This window comes from Bubalus kerabau, chromosome 8 (genome assembly GCF_029407905.1).
Source record: "Bubalus kerabau isolate K-KA32 ecotype Philippines breed swamp buffalo chromosome 8, PCC_UOA_SB_1v2, whole genome shotgun sequence".
Taxonomy (NCBI): Eukaryota; Metazoa; Chordata; class Mammalia; order Artiodactyla; family Bovidae; genus Bubalus; species Bubalus kerabau.
The window spans coordinates 29,317,572-29,340,592 of record NC_073631.1 but is presented as its reverse complement, the minus strand read 5'-3'; the positions used below and the strand labels follow the sequence as shown (position 1 = coordinate 29,340,592).

Sequence of the window (23,021 nt, the reverse complement as noted above, 5' to 3'; positions counted from 1 at the left end):
ATTTTAATAACTTTAATATTATAAGATTAACCACAAAATAAATGTGCACTTGACTTACTTGATTGGAAATGTTTAATTTTATTAATCCCTGAACTATAGAAATTTCTCTCAAACTTAATTGAGGTAAAGGGTCTTCTGTAGTTTTTTTTTTTCATCTGACAGTAATGTCTGTTTTGTTTACTGTTGATTTGCTAGCATTTGGCACATTGTAGGTATTCACAAATATTTGTCAAATGAATGAATTAAGAGGTTTTTTTTTTTGATGACTTTTGCTACCATTTTCCAACAAGTAGGAAGACAGTTGTAAGATTCTGAAAATTTGAGTTTTTAGACAGTTGAGCATCTCTTCATGTTAAATAATTGAGTTAATTATCTTTCCCAGATTATATAATTATGTTTCTTTCTTGAAAATCTATTTAATTTTTAACTTTCTTGATATTCAAACAGATGGAAAATATGTTTATACTGTTTAAAGCAAACACCTTGTTAAAAACCAGGACATTTGAGTACTATTTGAGAAGCCCCGTGTGTATTGTCCTCCAATTGCATGCTGCCTTCCTTCCTTCATCTCCAGAGACAGCCATTTTGCTTGGTTTCATAAAACCTCTGAATAGTAAGTTGTTAACCAGTAAGTTGTATAGCTTTGAAAACTGGCTAGCAAGCATAAATATAACTTTGTAAAGAAGGAGCAGTATTGCTAATATTGGGTCAAATCTCATTGAAGAAGGTAGGTTAGATAAATTATCTGGGTCATGGTCTGGTTTGGCTCTCCTGAGAGTTTATAAGAACTCTTTTCAGGAAAGTCAGTGGAAAGCTTTATTTGAGTGGATCTTGGTTGAAATAGCATCTGTTTCTTGTAGTTGGCCATCTCGCAGTACTGTAGTGTGGATCAGGTAACTAGGTATTCTGCAGAAGTATTGTCAGAGGGACTGAAACGCTCTGTACTTTCTTCTAAGCCACCATGGCCTACTTTTAGCTCTTATATAGAAGTCAGGGGAGGCACAGCCTGGTTCCCCAAACATAGAGTCTTGTAGCCTAGGTCTTACCTTAATCAGAATGAAGTAGTGGTGGGTCTGGTGGGGCTGTTGGCTGTGCCCCTGCTTGTGGCCTGTCTGCAGTCCCTGCCCCCTGCCCCCAGCTTTCACCTACTCTTTACTCATGGAAGTCATCAGGCAAATTTTTTACTTTCAATGGACTTCTAATCTTCTACCATGGGATCTTCTTCTCCATGGGATGTGGTTGGGAATCCAGAGATAGTTGTGGTTTTACATGGCTTTCCAACATCCAGCTATGATTAATTGGTACAAAATTTCAGAAGGTCAGACCCTCAGGTTTCATTGAGTGATTGCCCTCAATTTCCTAGCATTTGGCCTCAGCAACAAACCGAGACCACATCACTATTCCATATTTGAGCAGGCCATCATGAAGGTGCTTTGTGGCATCTGGGACTTCAGAACCGTAGGATCAACCTGTTATCTCACAACTATTAGGGATATTGTTGCTCAGAAGCTGTTGTGTAAGTTCAAGCAGAATTGATCTGGTCTGCTTGCCATCTAGAGTTTCTTTTTGTCAAGTGGAGGTTTATTTCTTAAGACTGACTGTCCTCTCCTTCTCCAAAAACTTCTCAAGAGATGGAAGCATGCTGTCCCTCTTCCTCACATAGTTGATGAGGAATTCTCTTGAGATCTCACCCAGTCTTCAGGCTCTACACCCACCCCTCTGAGAGTGAGCTGTGGGACATGTGGGCAGGGATATGTGACAGTGATGGGAATGTGGTATTGACAGTCTTTGCAGTACATCAGTCAGAGGAAGTTCAGAAGATGCTGGTGGGAGCTCTGTCTGTTTCCATTCCCATGCATTTTATCTATGGGCCATTGGATCCAGTGAATCTCTAGGGTTTTTGGAGCTATGTAGGAAAACACTGCTGTGGTCCACAGTGTCGATTTTGGATGACCACATCAGCCACTGTCCACAGCTAGAGGATCCATGGGCTTCTTGAATGCATATATGGACTTAATTAACTCATTCTGAGCTGGACAGAGTAGCTTCCCAGTATTACCTCCACTATTCCTTGTGCTGTGCTCACTTCAATTGTATCTGACTCTTTGCAGCCCTATGTCTGTAGCCCTCCCGGTTCCTCTGTCCATGCAGTTTTCCAGACAAGAATACTGGAGTGGATTGCCATTTCCTCCTCCAGAGGATCTTCCTGACCCAGGGAGTGAACCTGTGTCTCTTTGACTCTTGCTTTGGCAGGTGTGTTCTTTATTACTAGCGTTACCTGAGAACCCCTCTTCCTTATCTCTTGTGTATTCCAGTTAGGAAGAAATGCCCAAAAGAGGTCCTGGCCACCAAACACTTCTCTTATAGAAGTCCACCTGACTCGCATTGGTGAAGAGCATATAGTAAAAAGCCAGCAGAAGCTGTAAGGGTGACCTGATAGTCCACCTTCCATTCCTTTGACATCTGATCAAGTTGGACTTGCCTTTGTCTTTGAGTTATTAGAACGTTCTGATGGGCACTACTGCTCACTGATGCAGAAAATTTGACATTCTTTTGCATAAGAGTCTTTGGAACACTTCTGTGGACTTTTCTGAAAAGTACTGATTTTTGGTCCTGATTGAAATTATCTAAAGGTGCTGCCTTCACCACCCTTGAATGGCTTTGAGTTCAGCCTTCTCTAAGCGACACAGCTTCAAGTGAGAGTCTCCTTCGTCATAACTTTGGTTTTGGTTTCATTAACTGCTTCTATTTGTAGACATTTTGTTAGACTTTGGTTTAAATAATGCCGTATTCTAAGTATACTTTAAGACTATGATTTAACTACATGGATTATATTTTTATATTCTGTAAGGATACTAAACCAGCAGACAGGTACCCTAGCAGAGTAGTTTAACCTTAGTAAGTATGTTTCATTTCAGAATAAATTGAACTAAATTCAAGCTGTTTACAGAATTTCCTAAAATTACAGGATATTAAAGACAGTAGCCTCTGTGCCAGAGATTTACTGTTACTTGCTGTTAAAACTGGTCTTTCCAGCTATTAATGGTGGGACTATTCATACCTTAGTGTGTGGAGGCAGGTCCCTCCTGAGCTGGAGTGGAGAGGATGGGATCTTGTACAGTCCACATCACCAGGCTGAATGTTTATTGACCACTTAACCTTCTTGTTGGTTGTCCCAGAGAGGGTTCCTTGTGTAGCTTAGCAGTTCCTGTACTTTACAGACAGGAAAGTCTCAGAAACTTTAAGAACAAAGTCTGAAAGGCCTATAAGCAAATGGTGCTAAATACTTTTTTTTAAAGCCACAGTTTCATTGTTTTGGTTAAAACAGGATTATTAACTAGTGATTAAAAAATTTTTATTAGCAACTTCAAGTATAACAACTGGAATAAGTCTTTATTTTCTATATATAAAAATGAATCTTGACAGAAAAAAAAAAGGTCAGGGAAGACCACTTCTGCAGGTGCAGTAGTAGCCCCAGCTAATTCAAGGAGCTGATCAGGAAGGCAGAGTAGAAAGTTCATCAACAGGCATTGTCGTCTGGTTAAAAAGATGAGTGGCCAGGGTGAGGAAAAAAGATAGTAAAAGTATGAATGAAGTAGAGTTGTGTAGGCCTATGTAGAAGAAAAAATAAAAGAGCCCTTTACGGAGGAATATGAAAGAAGATATGAATAAAGGGAAAAGTACTATTTGGGGATAGGAAGACTCACTATTATAAATTCTCCTTAAATCTTATCCAAGATTCTGTTCATGTGTTAGTTAATCATTGAAAACTTCTTAGACCAGTCATAATTTATTTTCCTCCATAGCCTTCATCCCCATCTGATACTAATTTTTTTGTTTATTCACTGAGTTGTGTCTGACTGTTTGCAACCCTGTAGACTGCAGTTAACCAGGCTTCCCTGTCCCTCACCAACTCATGTTCATTGAGTTGGCAATGCCATTCAACCATCTCATCCTCTGTTGCCCCCTTTTCCTCCTGCCCTCAATCTTTCCCATCATCGGGGTCTTTTCCTGCGAGTTGGCTCTTTGCATCAGGTGACCAAGGTATTGGAGCTTCAGCATCAGGCCTTTCAATGAATATTGAGGGTTGCTTTCCCTTAGGATTGACTGGTTTAATCTCCTTGAAGTCCAAAGACTCTCAAGAGTCTTCTCCAGCCCAGAATTTGAAAATATCAATTCTTTGGCTCTCAGCCTTCTTTATGTTTCAACTCTCATTTGTGCACTACTGGAAAAACCATAGCTTTGACTATACAGACCTTTGTCAGCCAAGGGATGTCTCTGCTTTTTAATACGCTGTCTAGGTTTGTCATAGCTTTCCCTCCAGGGAGCAAGCGTCTTTTAATTCCATGGCTGCAGTCACTGTCTGCAGTGATTTTGGAGCCCAAGAAAATAAAATCTGTCACTGTTTTCTCCTTTTCCCCTTCTATTTACCATGAAGTGATGGGACCGGATGCCATGATCTTAATTTTGTGAATGTTGAGTTTTAAGCTAGCTTTTTTACTCTCGTCTTTCACTAAATATATTTATTTCTTTGTCTTTTTTTCGTCTGGAATGTAAACTTATGAAGGTATGTAAATTTATGAGAGTGTGCTTGTTGTTCTTCCCTAATTAGAATGTCTTATTCCTTGTGATATCCCCAGCACTTAGAGCTTAGAGCACAGAGGAAGCAATCAATGACTGGTGAATGAATAAATAAGTAAAACTTTCTCTCATAATCCATAGTACTTATTGTCTATTCCATAGTTTTTTGGTCATTAATTTTGTTCAGTTTAGCATATTTTCTATTATTTTCTTTTGGTTTCTGTTGCTTTCTATTATTTTCTTTTGGCTCAGTGTCTAATTGTTTCATTCCTGTAAGACATTCTTCTCTGTGCTCCTTGATGGCAGGAGTGGAACAAATACATCCTTTGTATACTTCACTGCTGCTGCTGCTAAGTCACTTCAGTCGTGTCCGACTCTGTGTGACCCCATAGACGGTATACCTCACAGTACAAGGCAAATGGATGTAGGAACTTGTTGAACTGAATACATTTATTTACTCATAATAAATTGCTAGAATCCAGTTTGCCTTCAACAAAATGAGTGTTTTTAATAGATAATACAGTGTATTTCTAAATGAAATGGGAATTGTTTTATAAAGATGGAGAATTTTTAGAGATGTTTTGTTGTACTCATGGTAAATTTTGGTAACTGTAAGTTATGCAATTATAATTTTACAAATCTCTATGCACAATTTGAGCAAAAGAAAAATATAATTTTCAGTGAGAGATGGATTTATTACCTTGAAATTTTAATTTTTAAAAAGTCTCATGCTATAGTTTTAAAAAAGAGTATTCTAAACAAGTAAAATCTGTACCTTTTATACTTGCTATTGCATATATAAATATGTAAGTATTTTTATTATAAATACTTTATCACTTCTCATGCCAGTATATCATTCAAGAGTTTATATAACTTTTTCTTGTTCGTTTATTTTCCCAGTGGATTTTTTAAAACACTGCTGATACACTATAAATTTATTTCTACTTATAGATTTGATGTATCATTGGAGATAAATTTCCAGTAATGTACTGTCAAAAGTAAATATTTTTGAAATTATTGAAACAGCACTGTGAAATGCTTAAAAGGAAAAAATATAAACTATGAAAAAGTTTTGTTGGTTCTTTTCTAGTTCCAAAGTTATTGGAAAGTTATTTATTTATTAAAAAGATTTTTTTTCTGCTTTGTTTCAGACCAGTCTATCCATATGGGGATGGGGAAGCCTTGGCATTGTCCTTTCTCTAATAACATTTGGACCCTTTGTAATATTTTATTTGGCATTTTATATCCTCTGCTTTGTGGGTGGGTAAGTATTCTCAATGATAATTTTATAGTTTATGTCATGTTCAGTTGTTCAGAATGGAAACATGACCATGAGACCTCAATAAGAAAAAAAAATGACCATGAGAAATGGCAGCATGCTTTGTGAATGCTGTTATTTTTACCAAAGTTAAAAATAGTAAAATTAAGATACCTATAGAAATAAAAGTATCGATAGTTACGATTTGTACCAGCAGTAGGGGTAGTTATATTCAAAAATAAATTTTATTTTATGGTGATAGAAACTTTTTTGTATCATTTGAAAAGTTAAGAATTTTTTATTATTTTTGGTGTTTTGTAAAATTTTTAAATTCTTTTGTTGAAGTTCTGTGAAAGTTTTTAGATAAAGCGAGATATAGATAGGCTGTAGAAGAACCACTAAAAACTCTGAATTAAACATTAAGGCACATGAAAGGATCTGAAATTCCAAGTTCATTTTATGTCATAAATTGATCTGTTATTCTGTTCCAAATTATTGATCTCACTGAAACTTGCTGCCACAGTAAGGGGACTTCAATTTATATACTAACAAGCATCCCCATATCATCTCAGGATCAGTTAATTAAGCATTCCCAGGTTACTCAGTTACAGTCAATGAGTATCATAATTCCTGAGTCAAAAATCTTTCTTATTTTGGCTCTCATTATGAAGAACAATGGTCCTTTATTTAATGTAGCTTTATATAGTTTAATGCCTTATGAATTTTAAAAGCAAAAGCAGGCTTTTGTATATATTAAGTAAAATAATTACTATAATATGTAAAATAATATAAATAAAAGTATATAAGTAAAATAATATAACTGAAAGTCATCTAAGTTTTAATTTTTTTCATTAAATTTTAAAAATATGTTTTTGTTCTTTTGCCCACTTAACATGCAAGTCAGAAGAGAATTAATATATTTTCTTATGGAAGCTGCCAGGTGTTTTTTTAATTGGGGATGGTTTTGGCTAGTCAAACTTAAGTTTTTGAGTTCTGCAATTTACCTGTGTACAGTGTTGATAATTTACCTGTATACAGTGTTAATAATGTATACGTTCTGCTTATAGTAAAGCTAATCACATTTGGTAATGTAAAGAAAACCTTTGATTTTTTTTCTTTTTTCCTTTTGGATTGTTATTTTAGGATACTTTAAATACCAATGTGGGTTATTTAATGGCATTCCGTTATGTTTGGTCATGCAATTTTCTACAGCACCTGTTTTTTCTTAAACCTCAAGGCTGAAGCTATGAATTAGGTTCTAAGATCAGACTCTTCTTCGCTTTCTTTCCTACTGTCACACTGTGGGCAAAGGTGCACATTTTATCAGTCTGTTTTATGATAATGTTTTTAGAAATACATTGTTAATGTAATATAAGCATTTTATTGTGTCTAGGTAAAACTAAAATACAAGACCAACTTGATTCTTAGTAATAATGTTTGATACAACACAGATATGTGAAATTTACTTATAATTCTGTGGCCAGTCTTTTAAAAAAGAAACAGACTTGAGGACATAAATTGACTTGAGTGTATCTGTTTCTCCACCCGCCTCCCTGTGCTGAAGAGCAGTGATGTAGCAGATCGCCACAAAAAGCAGAGGACCTTGAAAATTTTCCTTTCAGTAGCTGAGGCTGACTATGTTTAATTTTTCACTTTCTCTTCTTGTCACTATACTCTTTCAATCATTGTAAGATTACTATAAATCATTATAAAATTAAAATTTAATTTTCTTTTATGGATTTCTTGTCTACTCAGTAGTGCTTCAATTTGTTTGGTCAATTTTAAATGTAGGAAATACTGATAGCATTTAATCAATACTTTAAGTAGTTCTAAACCAGTATTTGTCTTACTTTGACTCCATAATTATTTTAAAAATAGCTTTTTGGAATATATTTATGTTTCTTTTTAAATTCCAGACTTATTTCAAATGAATTATAAATTGGATCATCTTTTTCCTGTATGAAAGAAAGAAAATGAAGTCGCTCAGTCGTGTCCGACTCTTTGCGACCCCATAGACTGTAGCCTACCAGGCTCCTCTGTCCATGGGATTTTCGAGGCAATAGTACTGGAGTGGATTGCCATTTCCTTCTCCAGGGGATCTTCCCAACCCAGGGCTTGAACCCGGGTCTCCTGCATTGTAGACAGACACTTTACCGTCTGAGCCACCAGGGAAGTCCTTAGGACTGTAATTAATTTATATTAGATACTTCTAAGCCAGGTTTCCTAAATAGCTTTCCAGTCACTTACATTGTTTGAGAACTCCAAGAAAGCTTAATACAATTACTGAATAAGGCAGAATTTTAAATTAGCAATTGGGATACAATATAAATGCAGATAATTAGAGTCAAATCTATATCTGTAAATGTATTAAGTATACCTAGCCTTTGTTTATATTCCTAGTGATAAGTTATCTCTCTCTCTAATTAGTTAACAGAACTATAGAAATACATCTCATTTGTCTTTATCCTTGGTTATTAGCTTACCTGCTTAATTAATGAAGGCTTATTATCCTAAAGTTTGAAAATGTTGCCTGAGATTCTTATGAAATAATATTGAATGAAAACTTGGAAAGGCATTATTGTATAAATTCACAAAATGTTTATGGTTTTTTTAAACTTCAAAACTTAACAAAATCTGTCAAGGCCTTGCGTTGCCAAAGTCACAAACTGACTTTTTAGTGCATGATTAACTGTCTATTAAATCAGAAAAATATGTGTTAAATTGTAGTGAAATTTTGTTTTGTATCTATAATTAAATTTCTTTCAGGGGTTTTGTTGTTACTCTCCTGTTTGGAAAAACAAACTCAGAGAAGTACCTAGAGCAGTGTGAACATTCATTTCTCCCTCCAACATCAACTGGGATTCCTAAGGTAAGAAGGGTAAAGGAATGTAAGACCTTAAAGCCCTGCTATGTGTGGTGTTGATAATGTGATTGCCTTTATAAGGCTTGGCACATCTTCCGATAGTTCACTAATGCTCACTATAAACTTATGAGAGACTACTGATCAGGCTTAGAAAATGCATGTTGGATGTTAAAGTGAGCATGCAAATTTGAGGAAAAGATAAAAATTTGGAATCTTTTCCTGCTGTCTTAACATAGAATTTTGATGCATCACGGCATCATATCATTGTCAATTATTGAAATGTCAATGAATGTACTATTTTGAATGAAGTAAATGCATAGGAACCAGAGCGGGGAAAATGGGCATTTTTTCTTAAACTCACTTGAAAAGTAGAGCTTGCAGTTAGGCTATGCTGTTTCTATAATTTTGTTACCTCAAGCTCAATTTTATGTCTTTTGTGTTGCAATTTTTCTTTTTTTTCAAATATCGTACTATATAAATAAAATTGAAATTCCATACTAGATACAGGCTTCAGATTCGCAATTCCTTCAGTTATTATTGTGGGATTGTAATGATTTTTCCTGTATGAAGAGAAGAAAATGGTCTGGAGTCGGTGCCAGTAACTGAATTTTATAATTATTAACATGTCCATTATGTGCTAATATGACTTTCATATTGATAAGTAAATACAGTTTTTCTAATACTTAGTCTAACCTTTAAAATAATCTCTGAAACTTACCTCTGCCCCCCTTTAAAACTCCTGTTAATGTGTATTCTCTGAATTTGCTTACAAATCTTTTTTGAGGTAATGAATCTTTTTTTTTTTAATTGAAGTATAGTTGGCTTACAGTGTTGTATTAATTTCTGGTGTACAGCAAAGTATCTCAGTTACACATAGACATGCATTCTTTTTTTAAATATTCTTCTCCATTATGGTTTATCCCAGATTTGATACAGTTCCCTGTGCTGTACAGTAGGACCTTGCTGTTTGTCCATTCTAAGTGTAATAGTTTGCATCTTCTAACCCAGAACTCCCAGTCATTCCCTCTCCCTCCCCTCTTCCCTCTTGGCAACCACAAATCTGTTCTCTGTGTCTATCATTCTGGTTCATAGATAGGTTCATTTGTGCCATATATTAGATTCAACATATAAGTGATACCATATGGTATATCTCTTTCTCTTTCTGACTTACTTCATTTAGTATGATAATCTCTAGTCACATCCATGTTGCTGCAAATGGCATTATGTCATTCTTTTTTATGGCAGAGAAGTATTCTGTACTTTACACACTGTACTGTACTGTACACATGCACACACACCCCCCTTTTATTTAGCTGTTGATGGACATTTAGTTTGTTTCCATGTCTTGGCTGTTGTGAGTAGTGCTGCTGTGAACATAGAGGTGCATGTATCTTTTTGAATTACAGTTTTGTCCAAGTATATGCCCAGGGATGGGATTGCCTGATCATATGGTAGCTCTATTTTTAGTTTTCTGAGGAACCTCCATACTGTTTTCCATAGTGGCAACATCAACTTACATTCCCACTAACAGTGTAGGAGGGTTGCCCTTTCCCCACACCCTCTCTAGCATTTGTTATTTGTAGACTTTAATGATGGTCATTTTGACCAGTATAAGGTGACCAGTATAATGTCTTCTTGAAGAAATGTCTATTAAGGTCTTCTGCCCATTTTTCATTTGGATTGTTTGATTTTTTGACTTTTTTTTTTTGAATCATTTCTTAGCCATCCATAGTTTCTGTTCATTTGAATGGTACATAGAGAGGATGATGCAAAATATTTTAAATTATGATTTTAAACAGCAATAAATCATAATCTAGATTGGTTAAATCTTTATGATCTATTTTTTGGTATATGGTTTAAATAGTGATTTTGATTTGCTTTTTCTAAAATGATTTATAAGTATATTTTATGAAAACCTTAGTGGTTGCATGGGATAACTTGAAACATATGTTTTTAATATGCATTTGTGCTTTTTAAAAAATGTTTTTATCTGTTTATGACTGTGCCGGCTCTTTGTGCTGCGTAGGCTTTTTTATAGTTGTGGCACGCGGGGGCTGCTGTCTAGTTGCCGTGTGCGGGCTTCTCACTGTACGTGGCGTCTCCTGTCGCACAACCCACGTGCTCTGGAGTGCGTGAGCTTCAGTGGTTGCAGCGTTTTCGCTCAGTGGTTGCGGCTCTCCGGCTCTAGAGCACAGGCTTAGCAGTTATGGTGCATGGGCTTAGCTGCTCCACATCAGGTGGAATCCTCCCAGATCAGGGATCAAATCTGTGTCTCCTGCATTGGCAGTTGTATTCTTTACACTGAGCCACCAGGGAAGCCCTGGTTTGTATTAATTAAAGAGTATCCTACTACTTTTTACCGTATTTCCAGGTCACTGATCTTTCTGAAAACTATGGACAAAAGAAATTAATTTTTTTTAGTTGCTGAGAACCATCCCTTAGTAGAACTTAATTTAAAATATGTTAATTTGGCAGCTGGTATACTCCTTTGGGCTGGGAGGGAGGAGGAAATGAGGGTGTGTTTAATAAAGACCATTATTAATTTGACTCACCTGAAACACTAATTTATGGTTTTAAGTTTTCATTGAGATATGATAACAGTATACCTGATATTTTCAGTTTCTCACATTCTAAATAATGTTTGCTGATTATTGTTACTGAGGATATCTAGTTTTGTTAATTTGAGACATAGTGTTTGCTTGATACCTGAGTCTCAAGAAATAAGGTTATTTACTAGCTTGAAGATAATGAGAGGGATGTTACAGGCAATATTTAGTTAGAAATAAACTATAGATATTTTGAATCAAGAAACTATGCAATAAAACATTATGATTCCCTTTCAGTGCTTAGAAGAAATGAAACGGGAAGCCAGAACTATAAAGATTGATAGAAGATTGACAGGTGCCAATATAATTGATGAACCTCTCCAGCAAGTGAGTTTCAGTATGTGGTATTTGAATTCCATATATTGTGTGCTGGGTGCATTTCTCTTGAATACTAAGAAATAATTTTGCTATTTATGTAATATGCTGGAAATTCATTATAATGCTGTTCTTGGATTCTCTATGTAAACTTGCTGCCTTATTTATGAACTTATTTCTATGTGTTTGCTTTGTATTAAACCCTTTTGGTTGAATTTACATTGAGAAAAAAAGTTTTTATTAACATCTGATAGTGTTTCTAATTGTTTTAAGAGTTACAATGTTGCTCTTCAAAAATTTTTGCTCTTCATTGATGAGTAAGCTAGTGGTTTGATAAGTCAGAGGTTTTTCTACTAGTTTTGTAACTTTTTAAAATGGATATTACTGGCTTCATTCAAAAATACTTTAAAAATTAAAATTATTCTCTCCCAAAATACTTTCACTGATGCCCAATTATATGACTATTGCAAATAATGTGTGCCTTAAAATTCTAAATATTATTTTATAGATAAACCCTTATTTAGTTTATCTGATTTGCAGAAAAATTATACATTACGTTGTATTATTTGCCATTTATTGGGTAATAATGCTGTTGACACTATCACTGGTATTAGAGTTAAGTGAATTATGTCATCTTTGTCATTTGACTGCAGTGAATCTGATTATACTCTCAAAGAAAACATTTTTTTCAAGATTACTAGGGTCTCTTGATATTATTTTGCACCTCATTCCATCAAACTAAAACTCTTCATTGTATTTTAGCATTGGAAATTAATGTTTCTGCATGCTCCATCTTTAACCTGTATTTGGGTAAGGCTTCACCATAGATAATTCTTTATTTTAAAAAAAAATTAGGCAGTAGATGAATTGGGCTACCAAAATAACTTAATTTAATAACTTAATTTTTTGAAATGTTTTTTAGCATATTGATGCTCTTGTAATGAAGACAGTTATTTACTACCACAATTTATTAGGTAGAGAATAAATGAAAAATTCAAATAATCTTTTTAAGTTTTAGTTTGCCACTATTACCTTTTAAATCCTTAAAAACTGTATTTTTTCCTGTATTTTTGTTTTAGGTTATCCAGTTTTCCTTGAGGGATTATGTCCAGTATTGGTATTATACACTAAGTGATGATGAATCTTTTCTTCTTGAAATTAGGCAGACTCTTCAGAATGCACTCATTCAGTTTGCTACTAGGTAAGGTCACTGGATTGTATTTATGCAGAAAAATTTAAATATTGTTTGTATCAATAGGGAAAATAACTTTTAAATGGAAGGAGAAAATTGGTTATTCCAAGGTAAGTAAAGCAGTAGATTGTTATTGTGGGCTAACTCTTAGTTTATGGAACTAGAGCCCTGAAAAACCTTTACTCTTTTACAACTGCAGAATGTTTATCTTGACTAATCCCTGTTTTCTAAGTCTGTGTGTCAGTTTCTTCCTCAGGACCCAGTTGTCCAGTCATGTGACAGTTCAGAGTCTTTCATCCCACATATTGATAATACTTTTTCCCCTCTTACCCAGATACTCTTTTTTTTATATATAATTGCAATATAATTCTTTTATTTTATTGTTCTGGAAATAAGATTTAGTACAGTTAAACTCAAAGTAAATATTGAACCAAGGTGGCAGGGCCAGACAGTCAGAACATGACTCAGAAATCTGGCAGTGAAAGACATTCTTGGACATGATTAGGAGGTGTTTCACTGTCATAAAACAGTAAGGCAGGCGAGGGATTCTGAAACATAAGGCAGGATCAGGTCCTGTACCTTAGACATTAAGGAGCTTGTCTCAGATTGGTGTAAGGAATGGTTTGTATTCTGATGCCAACTGACCACTAGAAACTTCAGAAGGTTTTTGTTATTGTTGGCATTTTTAATATTAATATTTATATAAATATATGAAATATATAAATATGTGCAAATATAGATGCAGTGTGTGTGGTGTGCATATATATCTATATATATTTGTATGTCTGTGTGTGTGGTAAAAGTAAATGTAAACATATAAACAGGATGGATCCCAATCTTCTAGAGTCATTTCCTCTGGAGTAACAGAGGAAATATTTGTTTGAGCCCCATGCAATTTCCATTTGTCTTCTATTGGAATAAGTAGAGTATCTTTGACAGTTACCTGGCCACAGAATAGTATAGGAGTAGCTGCTGGCAACACAAATAAGCTAGCTTGTTCCTCCTTATTGGTCACACCTTAGCATGGTTCCTGCAAGTCTCCTACTCAAGCAGGGCTTAAGTAATAAACAAAGCATTAGCAAAAAAAATCCCAGAGTTACTGCATTTCTACCCTCTTGAATAAGTCTTTCCTTGGCTTGCACTGAGAACCCATGCCCCATAGGTGCTGTTCTGACTAGATTGTATGAAGTGAGTGGGAGCAAGAGACAAAATGGCTAGAGCAAAATTGGGAGCTGCTGATCCCAATCTGGAGATACAACTTAAGATGCCCACAGACTTGCAGGGAAGAGGTGCAGAGGAATGGTGTGGCAGGGCTCATGTCTTGGGGGAAGCAAGGTGTCCTTGCTTGGCTTCACTTAATGGGCTTGCCCTGGGCAGCCACAGCCTCCATGACGCCACACATGGGCTCTTCATTTCCCAGGGAATTGCATGGGCTTGATGGGCTGCAAGTTCTTGTTCAGTGGGAATACCAGGAGGCAGGTGCAACTCCACAATAGCCTCTTCAGAGAGCCCCTCCAGAGGGCTGACGATGCCCTGAAGCCTGATGCTAAGGGATGTATTCAGTACCCTCTCCCCCTCCTCCATATGGGGAACTATTTTTTCATTCCAAAGGGGCAGAACTCTAGCAGTAGTGCCCTTCAGACTTTCACAGGAGGGTAGCTGATGGTTATTGAGGTCTGCATGCCTGCAGTCTTACTGGTGTTGCTGTTGAAGGGATGGTCAGGCTTCACTGGAGATGGTAGAACATCACAGCATCTCCAGATCTTTACCTGGGCTTCATCCTGATTGGCAGCAACATCTGCCTTATTGAGGCTAAGTCTGCACTACTGGCAGCCACAGCTGATCAGTGGCATCTGGTGTAGTCCAGAGAGTCCCAATTGCTTGCTTCTGCACCTGGTAAAGCAGATGTTAGACTCCTAACCAGTATCCTGTAGCACCTGCATGTTGTGCTTCACCTCCTGACGCCCACTGTGCTCATGTTGGCTTCTCACCAACCAGTGAAGCCGTCCTCCAGGTCCATGTACTCTTCCTGTGTGGGATCAGCACCAACCTGTAGCCATCCATGGTGGTGGTTCTGGGGGATAGATTGGGGCTCACTGAGGTTCCAAAATCACCCCAGATAGTCTGCTTTATTCAAGTGCTGTGAGAAGAGCTCAGTGTAACTGCCCACTTATCTTAGGCACATACCTAATGGAGTCCTCTTAGAAGAGCTCAAAGGAGCAGTCGGTGGAGAATATTCAGTTTATTTATTTACTTTCAGAAGAGTAGTATATTTTAATGAGATTTCCTCTAAGAAACTTTTCTGAGATATACTAAAATTCTCACTTTACAAACACCCCCTTATATACTGCCTAAATATTTTGGTCTGTATCCTTGTATTTAAACTACTTGATTTTTAGAGGGGCCATTTCATGTGCAGAAATTATATTTTAAAGAAAGGATTTTATATTTGGGTAAATTTGCTATCTTCTTTTTTTTTTTTTTTTTAATAGAAGATTTTTCTACCCAGTACATGCAGTGATTTTCCTACAAGCCTATGGCCTCAAGGCAGGAGGCTACATTGCTGTGTCACAAGTAGGTTCTCAAATCTGAAGGTGTTATTCTCTAGCCAGCCCCTCTTCTTCCCCATTTAGGTTCTTGAAATGCACTTTTGTACTTCTGAGAGTCTTGGAGAGTAGAGCTTTGCCCTAGGGTTCTTACTTTGTTTCTGTTTCTGTCTGAATAGATATTTCCAGCTCATGCTGCCCTGTCAAGACTTTTCTTCTTAATTCAGTTGATCTTAAGGTTTGGAGTGGGAGATGAATTCCTCAGCCTCCGGTCACTGAGGCAGGCTGCAGTAGGTTTCATAGTTTGAATTTTAACCTTACTTAGATAGATTGAAGCCCCTTCTCTTTTATGATTAACAGCAAACATTTGGAAAGTAGCCAACCATAATTATGAGTGTAGATGCACTGTGGAATATAGAAAATATACTAACATATAATCAAAGAAGTCAGAAATTGGATTTTATGTCCTTTAGTTCATATATGTAACATTATTGCATGTTGGGTATTGTCTAGGATCAGTATTCTGAATCCGTTGGTCACTGCTTTTTATAGTAACACCTTTCTAATGACTTTTCCCCCCCTCTCTGCAAAGATGGGAGTAAGAAGAGTTCATTATTCTTTTGTTTGCCTGCTTAAGATTATATTAAAATATAAAAAATTTTAGACCTAGAAAGAACTTTGAACTAGTAATTGGAAGACTTGAGTGAGTTTGTATCCTCTTCTCTCATTTAGCTATGGGACTGTGAGCAAGTATTCTAAATTTTTTGGATTTTGGTTTTTCTCATGTGTGAAATAAGTGTCATAAATACCTGCCCTGTACTGTATTCCTCACAGGGTTTTGGTCTGGAGCAAATTCATGTGTTCTTTTAACTCATATTTTGTGTCTACTTTGCCTCGGCCAGATGCTGCAGATTTGGCAGTGAATGAAGCAAAAATCCCTGGTCGGTATAATGTAATGGAAATAGTTCATGTGAAATGTTTTAAAAATTGTGAAGAATTTTAGAAATTTTAAGTTTTTATATCACCCTTCACCCATAATGTCACAGATGAGGAAGCTAAATTCCAGAAAGATTAAGCAGTTAGTCCAAGATTATCTGTTGAGTTGGGGGCAGAGGAAGAATCATTCTTAATAGTCACTATTCTGTCCCCCAGTCCCTACCAGATATATTGTGATCTAGGTTATCATCTTAGTTTCCCCCACCTTTCTGTCATATCACTGCAGTGCTTTGCCTGTTCTTTGATCTTCTAACTACCTTTTCTTTAAACTTCCTGTTACAGTTTTTTTTTCCCCTTTCTCTAGCATTCTATTATTGTTCAATTGCTCAGTCATATCCAACTCTTTTGCAACCCCATGGACAGGCGCCTCTGTCCATGGGATTCTCCAGGGCAGGATACTGGAGTGGGTTGCCATTTCCTTCTCTACTAACATTCTGTGCTTTCAAGCTAAATATTGGGTGATTATAGGAAGAACCAAGTTTCTTCTATGATCTGAATTTTGTCTTTGCTTGGTCGTTGGCCTTAAGTTTTGGGGCAAATTAATCAGCCTCTCTTGAGCTTTAGTTTCCTTATTCATAAAAAGCTGATAATGTTACTTTTGAGACTGCTTTCAGGCTAAAAACGATATGATGTAAAGTCTGTAGCATATAGTGAAGCTCAGTTAATGTTTGTGTCTTCTCAATGAATGACTTTATTTTTGTCTTTCATTGGCTTTTTCTAGTAAAGCCATACTAAAATACATGTTTTCACAGGGGCTCCTTGACTATTTCCAATGAGAATATCAAGAAAATTAAGTGCTTATAATCATTACTTGAATACTTCTTAAATTCTTACTCTTGTCTGCTGTGCACTGCGAAGCGTACGTTATCTCTTCTCTCCTTCAAATTTCAGTCTTGTATCGAGTTTTTAACCAGGGGCCCATGAAGCTTTGAAGATTTAAGCAAAATTTTCTGTGCTTTTTTTTTTTCCTTCTGAGTGGTTCCATAGATTTTATTTTCAAAAATGACCTGTGAACCCCAGAAAGATTTAGAACCACCAAATTCTAGTGTTCATATTTATTTGGCACCTTGAGGAAACAATCACAGAATATCAGCATCAAACAAAATGCTAATTTTGTTGTAACAGGAGAGAAAGGATGTATGTAGTCTGAAGTCCTGGTTTTGAGCTTTAGTCTGTTATCCATTAAGCTGTGTGGCACTGGTGGTACAGTGGTAAAGACCCACCTGCCAGTGTGGGAGATGGCGGTTTGATCCCTGGGTTGGGAAGATCCTCTGGAGAAGGAAAGGCAACCCATTCTAGTACTCTTGTTTGGGAAATCCCATGGACAGAGGAACCTGGAGAGCTATAGTCCACGGGTCACAAGATGTCGCACATGACTTAGTGATTAAACACCATGACCTTGAATAGATAAGAAACATAATTTCTTTGCATCTAGTGATAACCTGTATCTGCTTATCAGGTTGTTGTTAAGATTAAATGGCATCAGATATGAGAGAGTACATTGTAATGCCACACGTCATCCTAACCTTAGTACCTGTTTATAGTAGCAGTTTGGGGAAGGAAACCTTCCCAGGGAACTCTTTAGTTCTCTGTGGAACCTGGGCATTAACCTGGAACTTTAGGGGATGAATCTGTGATAACCTGTATATTTTTAATTCTCTCTTCAAATAAGATAGCATGACATTGGAGAGAAAGCCCTGGGAGATCTGTACTGTAATTCTACCTGTACCATTAAGTTACAGTATACTTAGAAAATTTCCTAACATATCTGTAAAATAGTGACACTGATACTTGCCGCAAACTCTGAGTTGTGAGGGGCAAATGAGAGCATATGCATGAAGTGTTTCATAAAGTGTTTGTCAACCAATAAATGATTCTTTGAGCAAGTTATTTAACTTTCTGTGCCTCAATCTCAGCATCAGCAAAATGAGGTAATTTTCTCATAGGGTTGTTATAATAATTATATGAGAGAAAAGAACATGTAAAACACCATAGGAATCTGGCACATAGTATGTATTCAGTGAATGTTAACTTCTTTTTTGTTGTTTTTGTTATTTTTTACATTCCTGGGAATATATGCACACAGATTCTCTTGTCTTCTTAGCTTCATTGTTTTTTGAGGGGGAAGGGCAGAAGAAACAATATTAAAACACATGAAATGGAGAGAAAGTGGTTATTTGGGTGTTATTTAAAGGATTTGATCTAGAGGTAGAATGGACCAGAGTACCTGATCAAAACCTGATGTGGATTGAGCCCAAAACTGGACTTCAAGAATGGGTGTATGTAGAGGTTAGTGGTTAATTGTATATTTTTATAATTCTTATACCATACTGTTCACCCACTTTAAGTTGTTGGCTCTCAGTGTATTCAGAGTTGTACAGCCTTTATCACAGTTAATTTAAGAATGTTTTAATGACCCCACCAAGAAACCTGATATCCACTAATCAGTCTCTTCCCATATCCCACACAAGGCTTCTACCTCTAGGTAGTCAACTATATATTTTTTCTGTCTTTATCGACGTTTTACTTGAATGAAATAATATAATACATGATCTTTTGTGACTAGCTTCTTTCACTTAGTGTAATGTTTTCAAGGTTCATTCTTGTTGTTCAGTTCAGTTCAGTCGCTCAGTCGTGTCCAACTCTTTGCGACCCCATGGACCCAGCACGCCAGGCCTTCCTGTCCATCACCAACTCCCAGAGTTCACTCAAACTCATCTCCCCTGAGTCAGTGATGCCATCCAACCATCTCATCCTCTGTTGTCGACTTCTCCTGCCCTCAATCTTCATCCTTGTTGTAGCATATATTACTAGTTACTCCTTTTCATTGCCGAATAATTTTCCATTGTATGGACACACCATGTTTTGTTTATCCATTCATCAGTTGGTAACCATTGGGGTTGTGTCTACTTTTTGGTTTTTATAAAGCATGCTACTATGAGCATTCGTGTACATGTTTGTGTAGACTTGGTGTTCTCATTTCTCTGCGATGTATACCTTGAAATGAAATTTCTGGGTCATATGGTAACTCTTTAATCTTTTGAGGAACTGCAAACTTTTAAGAAGTAGCTGCTCATTCCTGCCAACAATGTATGAGTATTCAAATTTCTCTGCCTCTTTGCCTGTACTTGTTATTGTCTGGCTTTTGATTAAAGTCATTCTCCTTGGTCTAAAGTGGTATTTCATTATGGTTTTGATTTACTTTTCCCTGATGGCTAATGATATTAAGCGTCTTTTCTTGTGCTAATTAGTTTTTTGTGTATCTTGCACAGAGAATGCCTTTCAGAGCTTTCCCCTGTGTTAAAACTAGGCCATTGTTGACTGTACTGCATTGCTTCCTGGTTTTATAAATACAGTTTTATTGTTTTATTGGACAGTCGTGCTTATTTGTTTGCATTTTGTCCATGGCTGTTTCTGTGCTTTAGTGGCAGAACTGACTGAGGTAACGTGGCCTGCAAAGCCTGAAACCGTTCCTGTTTGGCTCTTTAGGAAAAGAGTTTGCATCCATTAAAATATTAAGAAGTTATTCAAGAAATAGGAAAAATATTGGGATAAAACTCATATACAAAGCAGTTGTACACTGTAGGATTTTAGGTGTGTTAAAAATTGTAAATATGTGAGCAGAGCAAACAGAGAAAAAAATAGTAAAATATTAACAGTGATCTTTGGATTGTGGATGTATGGCTAATTTATAGCTGATATATAAAAATCTAAAGAAAGAAATGACATTTTACAAAACAGGCATACATTATTCTTGTAGCCCAAGACAGGAACATTTGGTGCTCAGCACTAAAAAAAAATATATCTAGGATGACTTTTTTCAACTAAATTTATTTTCCTGTTTTTTATATTACTATGAGCACATAAATAAAAGAATCCTTTTTTCAGCTATATATGACATGTTTTGTACAGATAGCCATTGTATCCTTACTTCCTTGGGAAGTTATCTTGAAATTAGTGCTTAAATATAGTTGTTTTTGTACATAATGGGGTAGTCAATACTCAATAGATTATTGTTAACCGAGTTTCCATTTATGACTTCTTGGTAATTTTTTTCCTACAGAATTTAATGTAATTCACTCTTGGGTCTACGAATGTTTCATTTATCAGATAAAATTTACTGAAAACCTTGTTTATTAAAATACTTAATAAGATGAATTTAATTGTTAGTACTTAACATTATACTTAAGATGCACACTTAGCCCCAGGTTGTTTTTTTTTTTCTTTTTCATGTAGCTTAAGGCTTCCAACTCTGTGTTCTTTATACTCAGCCTCTAAATTAGGTGAGTGTGCTTTATGTGTGTTCTTCTAATTTTTTCTTTATATTTGGAGATTGAAGTTCTTTAGAACTTCTGCATTGTTGACCTCTTTGAAGCATTGGCGCCAAAGATGTAGAACTGGATGGATTTTTTTATGTGGAGTTGTAGTTCACTGAGTACCATTTCCATACTATGGCTATATAAAACTGCAGGCCCAGATTTTTCTCCATTTCTACCAATTTGTTTATAACTTTTATGAGTCAGAAGATTTCGTGTAGTTCAAGGTGTAGCAGATAAACTGAACTGAAACTCAGGAATCCTGTTTTTGTTTTAACAAAACCTGTATCTCAGTAACTAATCTGGAATAAATAATTTACATTTTTGGCCTTGTAATTATAAAGGTTTGTGGTACTTCTTTCAGATCTCTTTCAGTTCTGAAATACTGAGATTGCCTGATACAGTTGTTACTAACCTTGATCTGTTTGCCTTCACTCATATCTCCTCTTCAAAACACTCACATTCTCTATCACACCCCACATTTTGAATACCATTTGGAGAGTTATTTTTTTAGATTTAATTTACTTTGGGATTAAAGTACTTCTCTGGTCTGCTGTTTTACTGATAGTAAATCTTAAAGTAGGATGATGATAAACTATATTTAAACCTTTTATTACATTTCTGCATGGTCAGAAAGGATGCAAGACTTCAAACATCTAAGATATTTACTAGACCAATCTTTTCCCTATAGTTAAGCAGTTTTGTATCAATGAAACTTGACAGTTTTTTACTTGATTATCCAAACTACTGCTCTTCTCTATAGAATACTAAAAACAATAAATTTGTAGTTTTGTAAGTCTGCTACTTTAAGTTCCCACCGTGGTTGATTTTAAGCTGTGAGCATAAAGTCACTGCATGTGGGGTTGGGAGAGAGATGTGCTCATTTGGCTCTCCCCCTGCAGCACATGGGGCTTCCCAGGTGGAGCTAGAGGTAAAGAGCCCACCTGCTAATGCAGGAGGTGCCAGAGACATGGATTCGATCCCTAGGTCAGGAAAGATCCCCTAGGGAAGCGAATCCCATGTACAGAAGAGCTTGGCGGGCTACAGTCCATAGGATAGCAAAGAGTCGGACTTGACTGAAGCTACTTAGCATGCACGCATGCTGCAGCACCCAGGGGGAGGAGGTGCAGCTGAGGGAAGGGAGCAGACTAATTATAACCATAAAGTAGTGAAACTTGTGTCCTCATGGTTGCTAACTTAGCTCCTGTGAAAGAGTGATTCTCCATGTATTTTTGAGGATTATGGTAGAGAGTGATCATAAGTTTAATGTACATTTAGGAATGTTGTGAAAAAATCAGTTTAATTATTTTATACTCAGTCCTTATAACTAAATTCTTGAAGTAGTTTTTAAAAGGGAAGCAAAAATGCTCTAGGGAAGTGGTTATGGTAACTTGAAATATTTATGAGCAAATTGAGACTGAAAGAAGGGAAAGTCTTTAAATGGATTTAGAAGCAAGTTTACAATTCTTTGCTTTTAAAATATTGCTCAAATTCAATTTTAGGCTGAAGCTTTTGATGCTAACAGAGTACTCCCTCAAGGACTCTTAAGGATGGAAACATGGAAAGGTTTATGTATTTTAAAGAGTATAGCCTTTATGATAGTGAATTCTGAGGGGGTTAACTGTCTGATTCAGTGACTCAAGGAAGGAATTTTTTTCTTTTACAGATAGGTCACTCACTTTCGGCAAAAGATGGCTGTGAGTCAGGTGATCAAAAAATCTAGTGGAATAGAACTTCTCAAAATGTCTTCAAAGATGCTTGTCAGAATCTACCCAGTAAAACTAGGAATTTTGCTAGTGATTTAAAAAAAAAAAATGTCTGATATTTCTTCTTTAGAAGGTAAAAGACCTCATTTAGGAGATTAATACATATTATTGTATTTTATGCAGTTGGTTATTATATTGCCCTTACTGATTAATATACATTTAAAAAGCCTTTATATGTGATAAGTGTGTATGACTTTTGATATACATTCACACATATACAAACACGAATACTATACAGTGTATATACTATGCAGTATACTGTGTCATTCTTAATGTTTTAAAATAATATCTTAGTAATCATTCCTGTGAAAAAATAATACAGCCTAAGGAATGAAACATTAATCATAGGATTGTTTCTGTGGGAAGATCAGTTTTGACTGTTTTCATTTTGATATAAAGGACTTTTTCCAGGACAGTGTTCTGCCAAGTGTGTGAAGATTGCCTCTACTGCCCAGTAGTCACCCACTTCTTTAGTTAGGCAAGTCTTCGTGATGACTACGTGATCAACTATGGGTTGATTATGCTCATTCCCTTCTTTTGCTTGTTCCTATATCCTTACTTTCCCTGTTAAATGGTACTCAT

General features: G+C 36.0%; 1 protein-coding gene and 2 pseudogenes across 3 annotated transcripts in view; 2 read left to right on the top strand and 1 right to left on the bottom strand.

The window, feature by feature from the left end:
* SNX13 (sorting nexin 13) overlaps positions 1–23,021 on the top strand; it is a 143,480-nt gene that overhangs the window by 43,713 nt on the left and 76,746 nt on the right. For all 3 annotated transcript variants that reach the window (XM_055589929.1, XM_055589931.1, XM_055589930.1), the window contains 4 exons: positions 5,733–5,845; positions 8,606–8,708; positions 11,546–11,635; positions 12,703–12,824. In XM_055589929.1, the coding sequence (XP_055445904.1) occupies positions 5,733–5,845; positions 8,606–8,708; positions 11,546–11,635; positions 12,703–12,824 (428 nt within the window). The remainder of the gene's footprint in view (positions 1–5,732; positions 5,846–8,605; positions 8,709–11,545; positions 11,636–12,702; positions 12,825–23,021) is intronic.
* LOC129658994 (mesoderm-specific transcript homolog protein-like) lies at positions 1,057–2,031 on the top strand (annotated as a pseudogene).
* On the bottom strand, positions 14,167–14,879 carry LOC129658995 (phosphoglycerate mutase 1-like; annotated as a pseudogene).